Below are 18,740 nucleotides of genomic sequence, written 5' to 3'. Positions count from 1 at the left end.
ATTATCGACATAGAGTTTAGGAATAAAACTGTGTGATATATTTTATTAATAATAACTAAAGATTAATGTGCTAAGGTGTCTATGTATATGTACATCTGATAATCGTTGTAGTTTAAAACCATAAAGCATTTTTCCAAATTAAAGTATCAACTTTCTGTTCGCTCTAGGTATAAATGCTGTGGGCGTCTGTTAACTCCTTCAAAAATTTCTGTAAACTTCAACATATCTATTTTTCTGAAAAAATAAAATAAAAATGAATATATATATATATATATATATATATATATATATATATATATATATATATTCAAAAGGAAGGAAATGTTTGTACGTACACAAAGGGAGAACAAACGTTAGAATCATAACGCTTTGTCATGATGCTTTATACTGGTCATTATTTCAATCAATGAGAGAACCCAACAACAACCCACGGAAAGCACTACATTACCTGGATTGGTCGTCGAACGCCGATCTTTTTTAAAGGGTCTTTATGGGAATCTTCCACTTCTTGTAATCGCTTTAACGCCTATGAAACAAGAGACTTTTTGTAAATATTTAGACATGTAGTAGTTACCCCATATGATATTGTTGGTTATGTGCAGATACCCGATGGGTGTGGTCATAATGACACGAGGGGGCGTAGTTCCCGAGTGTCATTATGACCACGCCCATCGGGTATCTGAACATAATCAACAATATTATATGGGGTAAGTTACTTGTACCATAGTTTACTATTATTCATTATATTTTATTATAGCTTTCGGAAGCGCGGTCGCCTGTTTACAATATGATGCCAATTGTTATGTCTTTACATTAAACTTTGTACACCATATATTTCTATCATAATGCCTTTCTATCACCGAAAAATTGATGTTCATTAATTGTTTTTAAAAAGCCGTTTTTAAAGTGCATATAAATGTTTGGACTGTTGGTTTTGCTATTTTAGTTTAACAATTACGCATTCTCCGACTTTTAGTATCGGTATTGGCTTTAAAGAATTGAAATTTAAAATTACAATTAAAATTCTAAGAACCCATATTCGTGCATTTTTCTGTTTAAAAATTTAGCAATATATTCAACTGATGATGGTGGACTCTTTTGAAAATCCTATTTGATATTCTTCATTCTAATACATATTTTGTCTAAATTGGCTGGAAAAACATTTACATGTATATACAATAGATTAAAAAAAAATGGTGAAACATAAGAGAGAAAAAATAATTAAGAATTGTAAGACGCAAAACCATAAAAGAAACAAGTCTGATTCTCTCAAATGCGTTCTTATCACGTGACTGGGTCTTTTATAAAACTCTTTATAAATGCTACCCGTATTTCTACGTACACGTGTTTCTCAACTTAAGGAGAATATGGAAATAGAAAGTCTTTGGGACGAGACCATTAACGATTTTATCTTGTATCAAGTTTAAAGTAAGATTCAGTGCGAATATCTATAATGTATTTGGAGAACTTAGTCCGAGTCAGTTATCCGTGTTTGATATGTGCAATTTTGATCCGGAGGAACTTCATACAGTGGACAGTGATGTGTTGTTGTTTTTTTTCGAGAATGTTGGCGGGGTTTGAAGAAAAGTGTGGGTTATGTAAGGGATACAAGACGAAGATGGTCTATTATGTCAGATACGGGACTGGCACGAGCCGCGTAGCGGCGAGTGATCAGTCCCGTATCTGACACAATAGACCATCGAGTCTTGTATCTTACTTAAAACATTGTTCTATCAAAAAACAAATGCATTTAAACGCACACAAAAAACCCACGTACAAATAATCATTGGTATAGACAAATATATTTACACCTTTCGTTTCTGATTTGTTTTTAATAATTTTGATATATTAGGAATTCATAAACTTTAATGGCACACAAGGTAAAATCTTGTCTTTAATTCACAAAAAACTGTTAGCTCATCATTTCAATTGTCATAATACGGTACTCCTCAAAACAGGGTTTTGTTCTTCATGGAAAGCGATTCGAACGCTTCTATTGTCTGAAGACTGTACTCAACAAAACAGGTTTTCTTTCTTGGGTGAATGAGGGGACGTAAAGGGTGTTCGGAAAGAATGTTTTAGATAAAATAAAACATTGATTTCCTACGTTCCTTTCTGGGAACCCTAATAATATGATACTGACACGTAGGCTTATAACTGGTATAAAAACAGAAGCCGCATCCCTCTTTTAGCATTTAGTCCGGGTGCCTTGAAGAAATGGACTCAGATGATGACTACCCTCTTACTCAAAATAAATTTCGCGATACTACTACGGATTTAGCAGACGAGAATTCTGATGCTATTTTGAATGATATTCTGGATTTAGATGAAGAAAGAAGGAAGAAACCAAATTTTAAATTGAACTTTGACCTTAAAAGTGACTGTTTTTCTGATATATCAGATGCAGACAATGACCTCTTAGTTCAGGCCTCACAGGAAATCGAGAAAGTGGACAATTTCGAGCGATTTGCATTGCCTTTACAGGAACACGATGTACAAGACTTTGTTTTGAACTCCAAACCTGTCAATACCATTAACAAGACACGTTGGGCAGTGAGCGTCTTTAATTCTTGGGAAAACGCGCGGAAATGGCACGGCGAACTTCTGACTATGTCAAATGAACATTTGAATTCGGCATTGAAATTCTTTATTCTTGAAGTACGAAATAAGGCAGGAAAAGAGTACTATCCGAATACAGTGTATGAAATAATCATATCACTGCAGCATCATTTGAGAGCAAATAAAAGATTCGTCAGGTCATCTGCGATTCGCAACTACAAACGCACCTCCGATGATCAATTACAGAGTGTTAGTGATTTATTTCAGAAACCGTCCACAGTGTCCCCGCCGGAGCCGAAAAAAGTGAAGCTCAATGAAAGTGTTTCCTTTGGATCGAGAAAAGAAATAAACATCACTGCCGGGGATGTAACAGTGAATTTGCGACTTTAATGTGCATGTGTTTAAATGAATGATTGTGACATGGATTTATAACTGTGGTGACTTAACGATTTCATATCCGGATTATATCGGATTATTCAAGAAACATTCATTTCGTATAATTTACTGGAATATTCCATGCCTTGAATATTGTATTTGATAAATAATAAATATGTTTTTTCGAACAACAAAGAGTGGTGTTTGTTCCTGGTTTTTACTGTCAGTCCAGTATTTCTCATAATATTGGCCTGCTCTTAATAATACTGGACTGCTCTTAATAATACTGGACTATGTTCAGTACAGTATGAAAAATAGAGTACTGTCAAAATAATGAACTGACGTCACAACAATGTTTTAAGTACAGATAACCCACACTTTTAACAAAAGAAAGCACGCCAAACTATGGTACAAGGAGGTATAACATATACCAATATATATATATATATATATATATATATATATATATATATATATATATATATAATTCAATAAAAAAAAAGCAGGAAAATGTACAGTTCCAAAATATATTTAAATCACTAGCGCTTTCTGGATTTTAACATCCATCCTCAGGTGAATACAAATTTTAAATGGATTATTTAAAATTTGTATTCACCTGAGGATGGATGTTAAAATCCAGAAAGCGCTAGTGATTTAAATATATTTTGGAACTGTATATTTTCCTGCTTTTTTTATTGAATTATTTTGACTGTGTGATATCAACTCTTTCTATTTGGATTATATATATATATATATATATATATATATATATATATATATATATATCAGTATGAGAATTCTATGCAACGCGTAATTTGATTGGTCTAGTCAGTCAGGTGCCAGGGATGATAAAACTTCATATCTCCCTCTCAAACATCATATCTCCCTATCATATTTCACCCCAGGGCAGCCTCGTGCATTTTCCATAAATTTAACGTCAAGGTAGACGAAGCGTATTGTGATTTCACGATAAGTTCGAGTCATTCTACTTTCATAGTTCGTAAGGTACAAAATATGCGGGTCTCTGATACACAGTTAAAGCTAGTAAATCAGCATTCAAAGAGAATGGACATGCAAGAACTGGTTATGATATCGCCATATTTCGTTGTTTGTACTTTCTAATACGTTGACGGCGCGGTGTTACTGTTAGGGCGATCTCGGCTACATACAAGGTATAGGAAAAAAACTTAAATAAATATAGTCTTGCTTTGTTTCGGTATAACAAACAATATATTGCATAAATAAATGTTTGGGAGATATGAAGATTTATTCACCCAAGATAATAATCATATTCCCGAATATGATTTTTCTTGGGTGAATAAATCTTCATATCACTCACACACACACACACACACACACACACACACACACACACACACATATATATATATATATATATATATACAGAAAATGATATTAAGGTTTACCTTTTTAGACACTCTCACTGGACACTTAAAGACAATCCACTGTACAGTTTCATAACAAGGGGGCGTGGTTAAAGATCCTGCGTACGTGTAAAATCTTTGATCACGTGGAAGGACATCTGCAGGGGATATCCCACACTCAACACTCACCATGTCGTCATGGTGTGTCGCTTTCTTGACGCAGTGTCGACTGATGGCTTCTTGACTTGGAGTTTTTCCACATTGAAGATCTATAGATTAGAGATATATTTTTTAATTATCTTTAAATAATAAGTGTAAATTGCTCTCTTATCTTGTGATACACAGTTCTCTCCCTTACGCTGATGTCTTGTTCACATCATATCATAGTAAAATGATACCATGGCGTTACTGAGCTGTAAAGACAAAGGGAAGATGATGTAACAACCAGCCGCTTCTTGTGCTGGAATACAGTTTTTTTTTTAATTAAGCGCCAGAGTGAAGTTCTGGGAACTCGATTTGAATATCAGTCTGTTTCGAAGCATTTTCTTTTAAAACGCCAAATGTCAGGTTCTCAATGTTCTAATATGTTGCTTCTTACCAGGCAATAGCTCCGTCATTGGATGAAACACATCACGTGTTTGCTGTCTGTATTTCTATTATAGACGTTGTGGCGGACGTCTGCCGAAATTTACCATGGATTTACCTGTTCGTTTTTTTTAAGTAGCATCCCTTTTTGTGACGTATTTGTTTTTGTTTAAAATTCAGGTACGAGTACGAGTCAAATGTATATTTACATTTTGATACCGTTTGATATTTTTCTTTACTGATAAAGTCCTCGACAAAATAAAACTAGGTGCTGTCATAAGACAAATGTTTGCATTTAAATTTACTCTCCGTCGTATTTGTGTAAATAGCAAAACCACGATTGTAACCATATAACATACACTATACCATATATATTCTTGCTGCATATGTCAAGATACATTGTCCCGTGACGATCCGGGTTAGAATAGGTTTTCAATACCCCTTGCTTGTCGTAAGAGGCGATTAAATGGGGGCGGTCCTTCGGATGAGACCGTAAAAACCGAGGCCCCGTGTCACAGCCGGTGTCGCACGATAAAGATCCCTCCCTGATCAATGGTCATAAGCGCCGAGCTTAGGCTTGAATTTTGCAGCCCTTCACCGGCAATGGTGAAGTTTCCTTATGAATGAAAAATTCTCGAGAGGGACGTTAAACAATATACAATCAATCAAGATGCATTGAGTGTGCCCTGGGGTCATCCTAAACCTTATTTCATAATTGTTGAAAAACATTTAAAGCATTTGAGGACCCCTAAATCATATATTCCTGCTTCATATATCAAGATGCATTGAGCATATTGATGGGCAAGTGCCACGGAGTCATCCCAACCTTCATCAATTTTTTATTGTACTAAAATCTTTAAAATGGTTGATATTCCAACCCTTAAAGTAAATATATTCTTGTTGCATATGACACAATGCACTGAGCACCAGGTTTCTGTTTGTCTTTTTTCCCACCCCATTTGCCCCTCAATGTGAAAATGAAAATTCCGAAAACTCATTGCACATCTAAAGGACACCATCAGGAAGTTTGGGAACCAGGGGTTTTGTTGGGGGGATGTATAAACATCGGTTTTTTACCCCTATTTGGCCCCCAGGATGAAAATGAAAATTCAAAAAACTTATTACACATCTACAGGATATCACCAATCATCAAAATATGATTTGGCTACTGCGTAAAATGTAAGAGAGGTTCTGGGAACCAGGTTTATCAGGTTTTTGTACGAAAACGTCGTTTTCGATCCCCATTTGACCACCAGGAATGATAATTCGGAAATCCTACTGCACATCTACAGGATACCAACAATCATCTCCCGAAAGATGATATGGCTATTACGTAAAATGTATGAGGAACCAGGGGTTTTTTATATAGAAAAATACCGTGTTTTTACTCCCATTTTGCCCTTAGGATAAAATTGAAAATCCTGAAGCCTTCTTGCACATCTACAGTGCACCACCTATCACATTCCATATAAGTGGTTGCTGCTTAAAATAAAAGAGGAGTTCGAGGTAGAAGGAAGTGTGACAGACGGGCGGACATACCAGGGCCCCGTTTTACAAAACAACTTACGACAAAGTCGAAAGTCTTAAAGTGTATTACACAGTTTTTACTTTAAATGAATGAAGAAAAGCTTTTTTGAGGCTTAATTTTCCACATTTAAAAAAAAGACTTTGCATTTAGAGCGAATTATCTTACAATAAACTGGAAAATTCCAGTATGTAAAGTTGGCCGTAAGTTCTTTTGTAAAACGCACCCCTGGGTAACAACAATACACCTGAACTTTCTTTAGAAAGTGCGGGTATAATAACAACTGAGTTGTCATCGGGATTCTTGCCCACAAATAAACTTGTTGTTACGATAGTCGATGATAAAGTGATGAAAAGGAACAGTGATCCATCTCATAAATCTTATAAAGAATACAAAAAATTAAGAGGGGCAAAGATAGACCCTTGGGCATGCCAAAGGTGAGATCAGGTGCTTAGCATGCTATTCATCCTTTGATTTGTGAATTCGGCGCACGTTACAGTGTTGAAACAAAAGCACGGGTGTCGATTTTGGCTATCAAACAGAGCCCTTATCCTATATAGTCCTTTGGTTTGCAAATAGAGCCCTTATCATATATAGTCCTTTGGTGGGCAAATAGAACCCTTATTGTGTTTAGTACTTTAGTGGGCAAATAGAACCCTTATCATGTGCAGTCCATTAGTGGGTAAATAGAGCCCTTATAATGTGCATTCCTTTAGTGGGCAAATAGAACCCTTATCCTTTGTCGGCGTCATGGCGATTTTATTTATCTTATTAATGTACTTGAATTTAGTAATTACACTTTCAAAGCCCCAAAGTCATCAATAAGAGAAACACTGCTTACTACTGGGTCTATTTTAGGTGAAAAATGGTTACCTCTGGGTTTTGCGTCGGTAGAAATGCTTATTACTGGGATGTGTGTCAATGGAGAATGCTTATCTTTGTTTCTTGTGCCAGTGAAGAATGCTTACCTCGGAGTCTAATGCTTACCTCTGGGCCTTGTGTCGGTGGAGTATGCTTACCTCTGGGCCTTGTGTCGGTGGAAAATGCTTACCTCTGGGCCTTTTGTCGGTGGAGTATGCTTTCCTCTGGGCCTTGTGTCGGTGGAGTATGCTTACCTCTGGGCCTTGTGTCGGTGGAGAATGCTTACCTCTGGGCCTTGTGTCGGTGGAGTATGCTTACCTCTGGGCCTCGTGTCGGTGGAGAATGCTTACCTCTGGGCCTTGTGTCGGTGGAGTATGCTTACCTCTGGGCCTTGTGTCGGTGGTGAATGCTTACCTCTGGGCCTTGTGTCGGTGGAGAATGCTTACCTCTGGGCTTTGTATCGGTGGAGTATGCTTACCTCTGGGCCTTGTGTCGGTGGAGAATGCTTACCTCTGGGCCTTGTGTCGGTGGAGAATCCTTACCTCTGGGCCTTGTGTCGGTGGTGAATGCTTACCTCTGGGCCTTGTGTCGGTGGAGAATGCTTACCTCTGGGTCTTGTGTCGGTGGAGAATGCTTACCTCTGGGTCTTGTGTCGGTGGAGAATGCTTACCTCTGGGCCTTGTATCGGTGAAGTATGCTTACCTCTGGGCCTTGTGTCGGTGGAGAATGCTTACCTCTGGGCCTTGTGTCGGTGGAGAACGCTTACCTCTGGGTCTTGTGTCGGTGGAGAATGCTTACCTCTGGGCCTTGTGTCGGTGGAGAATGCTTACCTCTGGGCCTTGTGTCAGTGGAGGATGCTTACCTCTGGGCCTTGTATCGGTGGAGTATGCTTACCTCTGGGCCTTGTGTCGGTGGAGAATGCTTACCTCTGGGCCTTGTGTCGGTGGAGAAAGTTTACCTCTGGGCCTTGTGTCGGTGGAGAATGCTTACCTCTGGAACTTGTGACGGTGGAGAATGCTTACCTCTGGGTCTTGTGTCGGTGGAATTCCCGGGATTCTCTGGTTTGTGTTCCTTGATCTTTTTATAGTATTTCTCCATAAGGTGACTCAGTCTTTTAGCAAATCTAACCTTACATTCGCCATGCTGTGTACATAAGATATAAAATAATGCAATATAACTATAATTTGTGTTTATTTGATCAATTTCGTTAAATGTTACATAAATGTTATCAATGTTGGTTTTTTTTTGTTTTGTTTTTTGTTGGATTTTTTAAATGTTACATGTTGATAGAAATAGGAGTGCAGGATATATATGCATATTATTTTGATTGGTCATAAACTATTAATGTGTGTTGATTCCCATTTGAATAGAATGCTTAAAAATTACCCCTTTGTAGTAATTTTGCCTATGACGTTCATCGGCTTCGTCACATCCTCGGAGGTCCTACAATAATTCAAATATACATCCTTTTCTATGCTTAACAAAATGGAAATTAAATCAGATTTTCAGCATTATCTCGACTGAGCATTAACACCCCATAATCTACATGTTTAAAGCGGTTATAGTCCGGCCTTACCCCATGTTTGTTTCTCTTTCTACCATGATCATCGTCGTCGTCATCAGATTCGTCTGATTCACTAGAGTCATCAGATCTACCATTTACCTAGAATTAATTGAAATGTTCCCAAAGTTTCCCATGAGGGCGTTGAAGTTGTATGAATTTTAATAAATATAGTACATGTACATCTATTTTAACGGCTGGGAATTCCGACAGAAAAAATAGATTGTAAGTATAAAAAAATTATTTCATTTTCGAAAATGCGCGCTTCATGGAGTATACCGTCATGGAGCGTCTCATTTCATACCCTCAAGTACATGTATGTATTTTTCAACAAGAGGCCCATGGGACACATCGCTCACCTGAGTTACCTTGTCTAATATTTAACGATTTTTCCTATATATTCGCATGTAAAACTTTGATCCCTATTGTGGCACCAACCAACTCCCGGGGGCCATGATTTTTACAAAATTGAATCTGCACTATGTCATGAAGCTTTCATGTAAATGTAAACTTTTCTGGCCCAGTGATTCTTCAGAACAAGATTTTTAAGGATGTTCCCTATATATTTGTAGGTAAAATTTTGATCCCCTACTGCACTATGTCAGGAGGTTTTGTGCAAATGCAAACTTCTTCAGTCCAATGGTTGTTAAAGAGAAAAATTTTAAGGATTTTTCTCTATTTATTAGTAGTGGTCGAGTGGTTAGGGCATCGCGCTCAAAAAAATAAAAGAGAAAAGAAAAAAAAAAGCATCGCACTCAAAATCACAAGGCCTCTCACCTCTGTCGGCGCGGGTTCGAATCCCGTTCGCGCCGGTAAGTGAGAAAGTTTCCCAGTTTACTTTCGGAAGGTCGGTGGTCTCTTCCCAGGTATCTGGGTTCTCTCTTCCACCAATAAAAACTGGGCGCCACCAGATAACTGAAAAATTGTTGAGTGTGGTGGAAAACATCAATGAGTGTGGCGGAAAACATCAATCAATCAATCAATTTATTAGTTATGTAAAACTTTGATCCCCTATTGTGGCCCCATCCTAACCCCAGGGGTCATGAGTTTAACGAACCTGAATATGCACTATGTCAGAATGCTTTCAGATAAATCTCAGCTTTTCTGACTCAGTGGTTGTTGAGAAGATTTTTCAAGATTTTCCCAAAGGCTATAGATTTGTATGTAAAACTTTGATCCCCTATTGTCACCTCATCTTACTCCCGGGGGGGAATTGATTTTAACAAACTTGAATCTGCACTATGTCAGGAAGCTTTCAAAATGTAAACTTTTTTGGCCCAGTGGTTCTTGAGAAGAAGACTTTTAAAGATTTTCTCTATACATTTGTATGTAAAACTTTGATCCCCTATTGCGGCCCTATCCTACACCCGGGGGTCATGATTTTAACAAACTTGAATCTGCACTATGGCAGGAAGCTTTCATGTAAATTTCAGCTCTTCTGGCCCAGTAATTCTTGAGACGATTTTTCCAATATATTTTCATGTAAAACTTTGATCCCCTATTGGCCCCATCCCACCCCCGGGGACCATGATTTGAACAAACATGAATCTGCACTATGCCAGAAAGCTTTCATGTAAATTTCAGCTCTTTTGGCCCAGTGGTTCTTGAAAAGAAGATTTTTAAATGACCCGACCTATTTTTGTGATTATCTCCCATTGGAAGAGGACATGGCCCTTCATTTGAACAAACTGAAAAGCCCTTCACCCAAGGATGCTTTTGGCCAAGTTTGGTTATAATTGGCCCAGTGGTTCTAGAGAAGAAGTCGAAAATGTAAAAAGTTTACAGACGGACAGACGACGGACAACAGGCGATCAGAAAAGCTTCACTTGAGCTTTCAGCTCAGGTGAGCTAAAAATAAAATTTATTTCTTAAGATTACCACTTGTGGAATAAAGTTATAATAGACATGTACCTCTAGCATGACCCCGATGACAACCAAACCGTCTGGAGACGACATTGCATGGGTGAGGTCCGAATACTCGTCGTCATAAAATACCATGTGGGCCTAAACAGTAAATACAAGTATTCAATTGAATAAAGGCAATTCATTTACTTTTTCAATAGACTGGACTAAATTCTTTGTATCTATTGGAATACAATCCTATAAAATCATTTAATTTCAAGGGGATCAATTTTTGTGGATAGCCGATTTGACAGTTTTGTTGGGATGTATTTCGTGGATATGGACATTGAAACATTACATGTTTGAAATACGCGGGATAGCGTAACCATACAATCCACGTAATTGATCACGAAATCTAATAATGCCACAGTAATTATACAATACAGGCGTACAAATGCGCACATGCCAATTTACAAATGCTTACACAATCAATTTGTATATGCATTTAGACATTAGGTATTGAAATTATTGCACGCATGATTTCAATATGCTTTTCTGAAATGTTTACTACGAACAAGAGTATGTCGTGGACCACCACACTAGAAAAAGATATTGACATCCGTGTGTCTTTAAGGTGAATATAACATTTTTCAACATCGGACCAAAAATATATTGGGGATTCTCTAATTTATATAACTGATTAATTTATGGTTGTCTAATGAAAACTTGCGTCTCTAATAGCTTTTAACTGCGTTTTGCACTCTAGTTGTAAACAAAGATAGCCTACCAGGCATCGTTTCTTAAACTCTAGTACCTGATTTTGATGTTTTGAATTATTCTATCACATAATCAAACAATGATGTTTTCTTGTTCCATACGATGAATCGCGGCGGTGGTCTAGAGGTAAGAGCCTTCGCCCCGCATGCGGAAGGTCGGGGTTGCAAGTTAAAACAGGTAGTGGCAGTTCCATTGCCAAAAGCTCGGCATCAGGTGTGAATGTCACGGGTTTTCGTACATTACTTTAGAAACGTGTGCCCCGTGTCATGGTAGGTGTGGCACGCTATAGAACCCTCACTACTCAATGGCCGTAAGCGCCGATCATAGGCCAAAATTTGAAGCCCATCACCGGTATTGGTGACGTCACTATATGAAAAATTCTCGAGAGGGACGTTAAACAATATACAGTCGATCAATCAATGGATACAACTACTTGCATGTAACTGCATTATTCAAATTTATCAACTCAAGTATATCCTTCAATTCTAGGATAAATAAGACGAAACACTTATATAAATTTACTATATTTTCGTCAAATACAAGTATCAATTACGAATTCTTTAAAAATATATGTAACATAAAAATTTTGTTTAGGTACATGTAGTAAATTAACAAAGCATTTTCATGTATAAAACTGTCTCAAGATATCCCTAAGATGTTTTGTACACAAGCAAAAAGGTGTTAATGGGGTGGGGTGGAGATTGTTAAAAGTATCTAAAAGATCAAGTGCTAGACCCCACCCCCTACCATCACAAATTCCTGGGTCCGCCTATGGGTACATATTGATCTTTTGTATCTAAATACCAGAATTTCATTTGAAATGGATCAGTAAACATGTGAGAGTTAAGACTTAGTTCTCGTTTTACCTCCATGGGGTAGAATCTGTCGTTGATAGAATGTTCCGACCCTTTATCGTCCTCACGACCGACGTGCATGTGCAGCTGGGCAAACACGTAAGATTTGTAATTTGGTCTTCCAGGAACATTAGTCAAAATGATATTATCATCCTCACTGAGTTCGTCTTCCTTGACTTCAAAGTGTGGAGAATGACCTGTCACGGAGTACAACGAAAGGACAGATTCATTCTATGGATAAAGTAAAATTCTTAATTTCAGATAATCTTATGTCATTTCATTATATTGGTTTTTATTTTTTTTTTGTTTCTCCATGCTTTGCACATCCATTTCGTACAGGGAACCTCAATATTTTTTCACTTGGAAGTTCGTAAGTCTCTCTCAGACCATGAAAAATGGCGTCACAAAATATCATTATCGATTTGTTTGAGAACAGTAATGCTTTCAGTGTACATGTATTTTACCCTTTCGATGATATTTATTTCTTAAATCCAAAAAAAAAAAAAAACAAAAAAAAAAATACAACGTAACACTATTTCTATTGTATAATATTTAAGGAATCACTATAATTTTTGGTTAGTGAGGCGATCAACTACGATGGAAATCATTAAAACTTTGCATTTAATGGCGATGCCGTTATGCATAAAGTATCAAGTTTTCCATTGGAGTTGATCACCTTACATACCTGATAAACTCGTAGAATTTACCCCATATAATATTGTTGGTTATGTGCAGATACCCGATGGGTGTGGTCATAATGGCTCCCGAGTGTCATGACCACGCCCATCGGGTATCTGCACATAATCAACAATATCATATGGGGTAAGTGACTTGTACAATAGTTTACTATTATTCATTATAGCTTTCGGAAGCGCGGTCGCCTGTTTACAATATGATGCCAATTGTTATGTCTTTAAATTACACTTTGTACACCATATATTTCTATCATGATGACTTTCTATCACCGAAAAATGTATGTTCATTAATTGTTTTTAAAAGGCCGTTTTTAAAGTGCATATAAATGTTTGGACCGTTGGTTTTGATATTTTTATTTAACATTTACGCATTCTCCGACTTTTAGTACCGGTATTGGCTTTAAAGAATTGAAATTTAAAAAATTCAAATAAAATTCTAAAAACCGATATTCATGCATTTTTCTGTTTAAAAATTTATCAATGCACTGTATATTCAACTGATGATGGTGGTTACTCTTTTGAAAATCTTATTTGATATCCTTCATTCTAATACATATTTTGACTAAATTGGCTGGAAAAACATTTACATGTATATACAATAGATTTTTAAAAAGTGGTGAATCATAAGAGAGAAAAAAAATTAAGAATTGTAAGATGCGAAACCATAAAAGAAACACAAGAGTTTATCTCTCAAACACGTTCTTATCACGTGACTGGGTCTTTTATAAAACTCTTTATAAATGCTACCCGTATTTCTACGTACACGTGTTTCTCGACTTGAGGAGAATATGGAAATAGAAAGACTTTGGGACGAGACCATTGACGATATTATCTTGTATCAAGGTTTAAGTGAGATTCAGTGCGAATATCTATAATGTATTTGGAGAACTTAGTCCGAGTCAGTTGTTTGATATGTGCAATTTTGATCTGGAGGAACTTCATACAGTGGACAGTGATGTTGTTGTTTTTTCTTTCGAGAATGTGGGCGGGGTTTGAAGAAAAGTGTGGGTTATGTACAGATAACCCACACTTTTAACAAAAGAAAGCACGCCAAACTATGGTACAGTATAGTGATACCTCATATGCATATCTGAAATGAAAATATAAAATCGGAATATCAAAATTACTGCCCAACAGAAACTGAAATACACATGTCATTCCATGTTAATTTCTATTGTCCCCGCCCACTGACATGTCATTCCATGTTAATTTATATTGTGCCCGCCCACTGACATGTCATTCCATGTTAATTTCTATAGTCCCCGCCCACTGACATGTCATTCCATGTTAATTTCTATAGTCCCCACCCACTGACATGTCATTCCATGTTAATTTCTATAATCCCCGCCCACTGACATGTCATTCCATGTTAATTTTTATAGTCCCCGCCCACTGACATGCATGCACGTAAGACATTTACAACGAAAAGCTTTTTAAAATGGTTATAACAGAGAAACAGTTGGAAATGTAAATATAAGCACATTTTGTGTTTACACTTGGAAATGATTGTCTTGGTCGACTCTGTCTGCCTGTGAAACAGGTAGCCCAATAAAATTATTGTTGTTGTCCTGTTTGATAACTGAAGCTTCGAAATTAGATATGTTAGAGGTTCGAACCCGAGCTGTGTACTCTTGCTCATTGTTCTGGAAGCATATTTCCAATTTCTACACAGAAAGAGAATCATACTCGCAAAAAGAACAAATAGGGGTTATAAAAATTACACTGTGGATGTATTGTCAGTTTTAAAACTTGCACATAGTCTCAAAATTTAACATAAAAGTGAAGGTTTTCGATTTTAAATGGTACAAATATAGTAAAATAATGCACATTTATAGCTATTTTTATTTAAAAACCTTCTAAACACTTTCTAAATTTGAATTTGCATGAAAAAAATAAACTGAACAGAGTTATTTATTTAATTGCTCATTAATCACACATTTTTGAGACTAAATGCAATAGTAACGATTTTATGATATACAGCACGGTTTCAGTTTTACTCGGAACTGCATATTTCCCCACTTTTGGACTCCAATTAAAAATTTTCTTTAAAAGTGGACGGCTGTAATTCAGAAAATTGCTTAGTACTTACCATTATTAAAGGTTTCAGCCGGTACTCTACTGTAGAGATTTTTCAGCTCCAGGTTTTTAAAATATCGCCGCATTGTTCTGTACGTGTCTATGTTGATAGGAGACTGTCGTCTGTCTGAGCCACACGTCGTCCAACATCTGTTGATTCTGCACCAATTCTTTGGACCTATTTGGAAATTGACTCTGTTTAGCATGTGTTGGTTGGTTGTTTCTTTTACGTCTCACTGAGAATGTTTTACTCATATTGAGACGCCACCAGCTGTATGTGCCAATGTTTAATGCTCAGGACCGTAACAGTGAAAGTTCTTTAACGTGCCAACGCCTGTCGTGTCAGGGGACCTTCATTTTGAAGGTCATAGAAGGAACAATCACTACCAATATTTAAGTTTATATATATATATATATATATATATATATATCCAAAATTGAAATAGGGTCTCAGTAATCGGATAATAATATTGAAATAATATGAAAAGAAAACATATTATTAGGATGTAATGAAAGCGCTAAAGCTTTACGATGGATATGCAAGGTGAAGATAACGAACAGTGATCAATCTCATAACTCCTACAAGCAATACAAAATAGATAGTTTGGCAAACACGGACCCCTGGACACACCAGAGGTGGGATCAGGTGCCTAGGAGGAGTAAGCATCCCCTGTTGACCGGTCACACCCGCAGTGAGCCCTATATCCTGATCAGGTAAATGGGGTTATCCGCAGTCAAAATCAGTGTGTCAAGAACGGCTTAACAATCGGTATGAAACACATCAGACAGCATTTGACCCAATGATAGGTTGTATTGACGAACTAGATCGTTATAACGACCATAGAATTTGCGAAATGCTGACTTCAAACGAGACTATTGAAACCTCTGTACCATCAACTTGTTTGTCAGTAGCTTACCTCGATTAAAAAACTGACTATACGCAGAACAAGCTCTTGCATATCGAATGAGTTTAGATATAAACACCATATGCAGGTGAATATGGAATATTGCTACATAAATATGGGAAGTTGACGATGGAGAAGCTGAAATCATCCCGTTTGTCATACAGTTGAGTTGTCAGTTTGCCGTTAATGTCTTAACAAAGGAGCACAATTCGTGCCCATGGGAATTCCAACAGACTGTTGGAAGATCTGATCACCAAAGACCACGAAGATATTGTCAATGAGGAACTCTAGCATATTTTTTATTTCAACTTCAGAGTACTTGTGCGTGGAATCAGAGTGGTGTTTAACAAAGTAAGTTTTTGAATGACTGATCACTAGATATGAATATTTTCGTTTTCCGTTTATGTTGAAGAAGCAACTGTTTATGATGTCAAAAAGTCTAGTCTTTAATTTATCGTGAGGAATGGTCGTGTATAGTGTTGAAAAGTCATAGGTTTTAATGTTATTGATTTGGGAAAAATTCTGCGATTTCAAGTTTACTAAAAGTTATATATATATATATATATATATATATATGTGTGTGTGTGTGTGTGTGTGTGTGTGTGTGTGTGTGTGTGTGTGAACGCTCTACCACTGAGTTACTGCTTGATAAACCCTCTATTTTTAAGTCCTATAAACACTTTCTGACTTATTCCTTACCACACCAACGAATAAATTTAATAAACAAATGCAGGGGATGCTTACTCCTCCTTAGTTAGAATAATCTAACTGTGTCTCGGGACAGGCCCTCACCACAGTTAGAATACCTCACATATACCCGTAATGTAGCAGAAAATTGCGGAATCGCTCCAAAACGATTTTAAACTTATCAAAGAATAAACGCGTACATTTAAAGTTAAATTTATATACAACTAACCTCATTGGTAATTTGTAAGTCCTTAACACTGTAAAAAAATCGTATAATAATATTGTAAACTCAACACTTTGAAATGTCACTTTTCTCGATTCGAACTGACTGCCATTTTACCGGAAACTGCCATCGGAACACCCTGCTGCATGCTGTTTTCCAAAAACGAACGCTTACCTAATTTGCAAATAAGAACGGCCCAAGTGGGTCGTTAAGATAACTTTCCAAATGCATATGAGTGATGTGTTACATAATTTTACCGAAACATGCACTGTGTGCAATTTTCATTTTGCTACATTGCAGGTATATAGGACGCATTCTATCGTTAAATCGGGTCCGTAGGACATTATCATTTTAACGATAGAACATTCTATCTAACTCCTCCTAGGCACCTGATCCCACCTCTTGTGTGTCCAGGGGTCCGTGTTTGCCTAACTCTCTATTTTGTATTGCTATAGGTGTTATGAGATTGATCACTGTTCGTTATCTTCACCTTTCGTTGTGAATTCATAAAATCTTATAATGAATAAAGGTGAAGATAACGACCAGTGATCAGTCTCATAAATCCTATCAAAAATACAGAATTGAAAGTAGGGGAAACGCGGACCACTGGAAACATAAGATGCCTAGGAGGAGTAAACATTCCCTGTTGACTTATGTTTTTATCAATGCTTTTCATTACCGATTCCTTTAGCTGTTGACCATCTGACACGTAAAACCCTTACACACAGTGTACGATAGAAATCAGACTACCTGCCCTGCATTTCATGATGGAGTACTATAATCCGTTACTGTATCACTTAGCACCACCACATCTATCACAACGCACTGTAAAAAGGCTTACATGTCTCGATAAAGAATTGTTCTTTTCTTCTTTTATGTGTTTCCTGGGAATCAATGATGTTTTTTAACGCCCACAAATGTTATATTCGAAGTCAAACGACCTGGCACAGGGCAATGTCCGCTCTAACGGAAGTCATGGAACTCTGTCGTCATATCTCTTTTTATATAATTTCCGAGCAATCCATTTTATTACCTGTTCCTGGTAACTGTATTTACCTTCCAAAAGCGAATTATGCAGGTAAAGAAGCGCACGACAACACCTGTACATGTCATGTGGTTTCTTAACAAAGGGAAGCAAATAAATGAGGGCTTCTACACGTCATCATGAATATAGTAACATGGTGTAGTAAAACTGAAATAGTGTCTGTATACATATCTGTCTTGTCTAATATCAAATATAAAGGATGCTTTATCAAGAAAGATTAAAAGGTCATTTTCTTCACGCTTTAATACACGGCTACAGTGTATTTCTTTGTAGTGTCACTTAATGTTCTTGAAAGAATTGATACCAGGCACACTAATAATCATTGAAATAAAGTTAATTGTTGACAACTTGAATTAAAAAGTATCTTATATTCTGGTTTTTAATGTCCAAAATTATCAATGGTGATTTTGTTCAGTAAAGTTTTACAGGCTTGAATTTTTTGAAAAAATCACAAACTTAAGTTTAGTTTTCTTAAATTTGAGCAATCGAAATTTGAATAAAATTCCGGACTTAGATCCAAGTTTCGACTTAAAATATTTTTTTTCGAGATATTCAGGCCAGAAGTTATAAATAAAATCATTTACTTGAATAGCAGTTACTTTATTTTCTCACCCTCGCAATTGTCTCTCTCGTAGCTGAAATGTGCCTTATTGATGTCGTCATAGTAACAGGCTCCCTGAGACTGGGGCCTCTTACCCTCGTACCCCGCACCAGATACAATCCCCACAAAACACAAAACCACCACAACCAGCAGGCCAAAGTGCGCCATGACTAATGAGTAAGAA

General features: G+C 36.8%; 1 protein-coding gene across 1 annotated transcript; it reads right to left on the bottom strand.

The window, feature by feature from the left end:
* Positions 1-23: 23 nt before the first annotated feature.
* On the bottom strand, positions 24-18,724 carry LOC125664094 (nacrein-like protein). The gene is made up of 9 exons (XM_056142791.1): positions 18,568-18,724; positions 15,109-15,273; positions 12,337-12,521; positions 10,763-10,855; positions 8,925-8,953; positions 8,313-8,443; positions 4,362-4,588; positions 449-526; positions 24-234 (listed from the first exon to the last, which is right to left on the bottom strand). Exons 1-9 carry the CDS (start codon positions 18,722-18,724, stop codon positions 199-201), a joined length of 1,101 nt encoding a protein of 366 aa, XP_055998766.1. The 3' UTR covers positions 24-198.
* Between the last annotated feature and the right edge of the window lie 16 nt (positions 18,725-18,740).

The sequence above is a fragment of the Ostrea edulis genome, chromosome 1 (genome assembly GCF_947568905.1).
Source record: "Ostrea edulis chromosome 1, xbOstEdul1.1, whole genome shotgun sequence".
Taxonomy (NCBI): domain Eukaryota; kingdom Metazoa; phylum Mollusca; class Bivalvia; order Ostreida; family Ostreidae; genus Ostrea; species Ostrea edulis.
Note: the sequence above shows the minus strand (reverse complement) of the source record. Positions and strands in the feature narration are given on the sequence as shown.

Bases quoted from the DNA above. Each gene is read 5' to 3' on its own strand.
- LOC125664094 (XM_056142791.1), bottom strand. From the start codon at position 18,724: ATGGCGCACTTTGGCCTGCTGGTTGTGGTGGTTTTGTGTTTTGTGGGG. The intron at 8,954-10,762 runs GTACATGTCTAT...AATTAATTCTAG, and splicing joins TCATCGGGGTCATGCTAGAG to GTAAATGGTAGATCTGATGA. The intron at 8,444-8,924 runs ATCAGACGAATC...ATTTTATATCTT, and splicing joins AGATCTGATGACTCTAGTGA to ATGTACACAGCATGGCGAAT.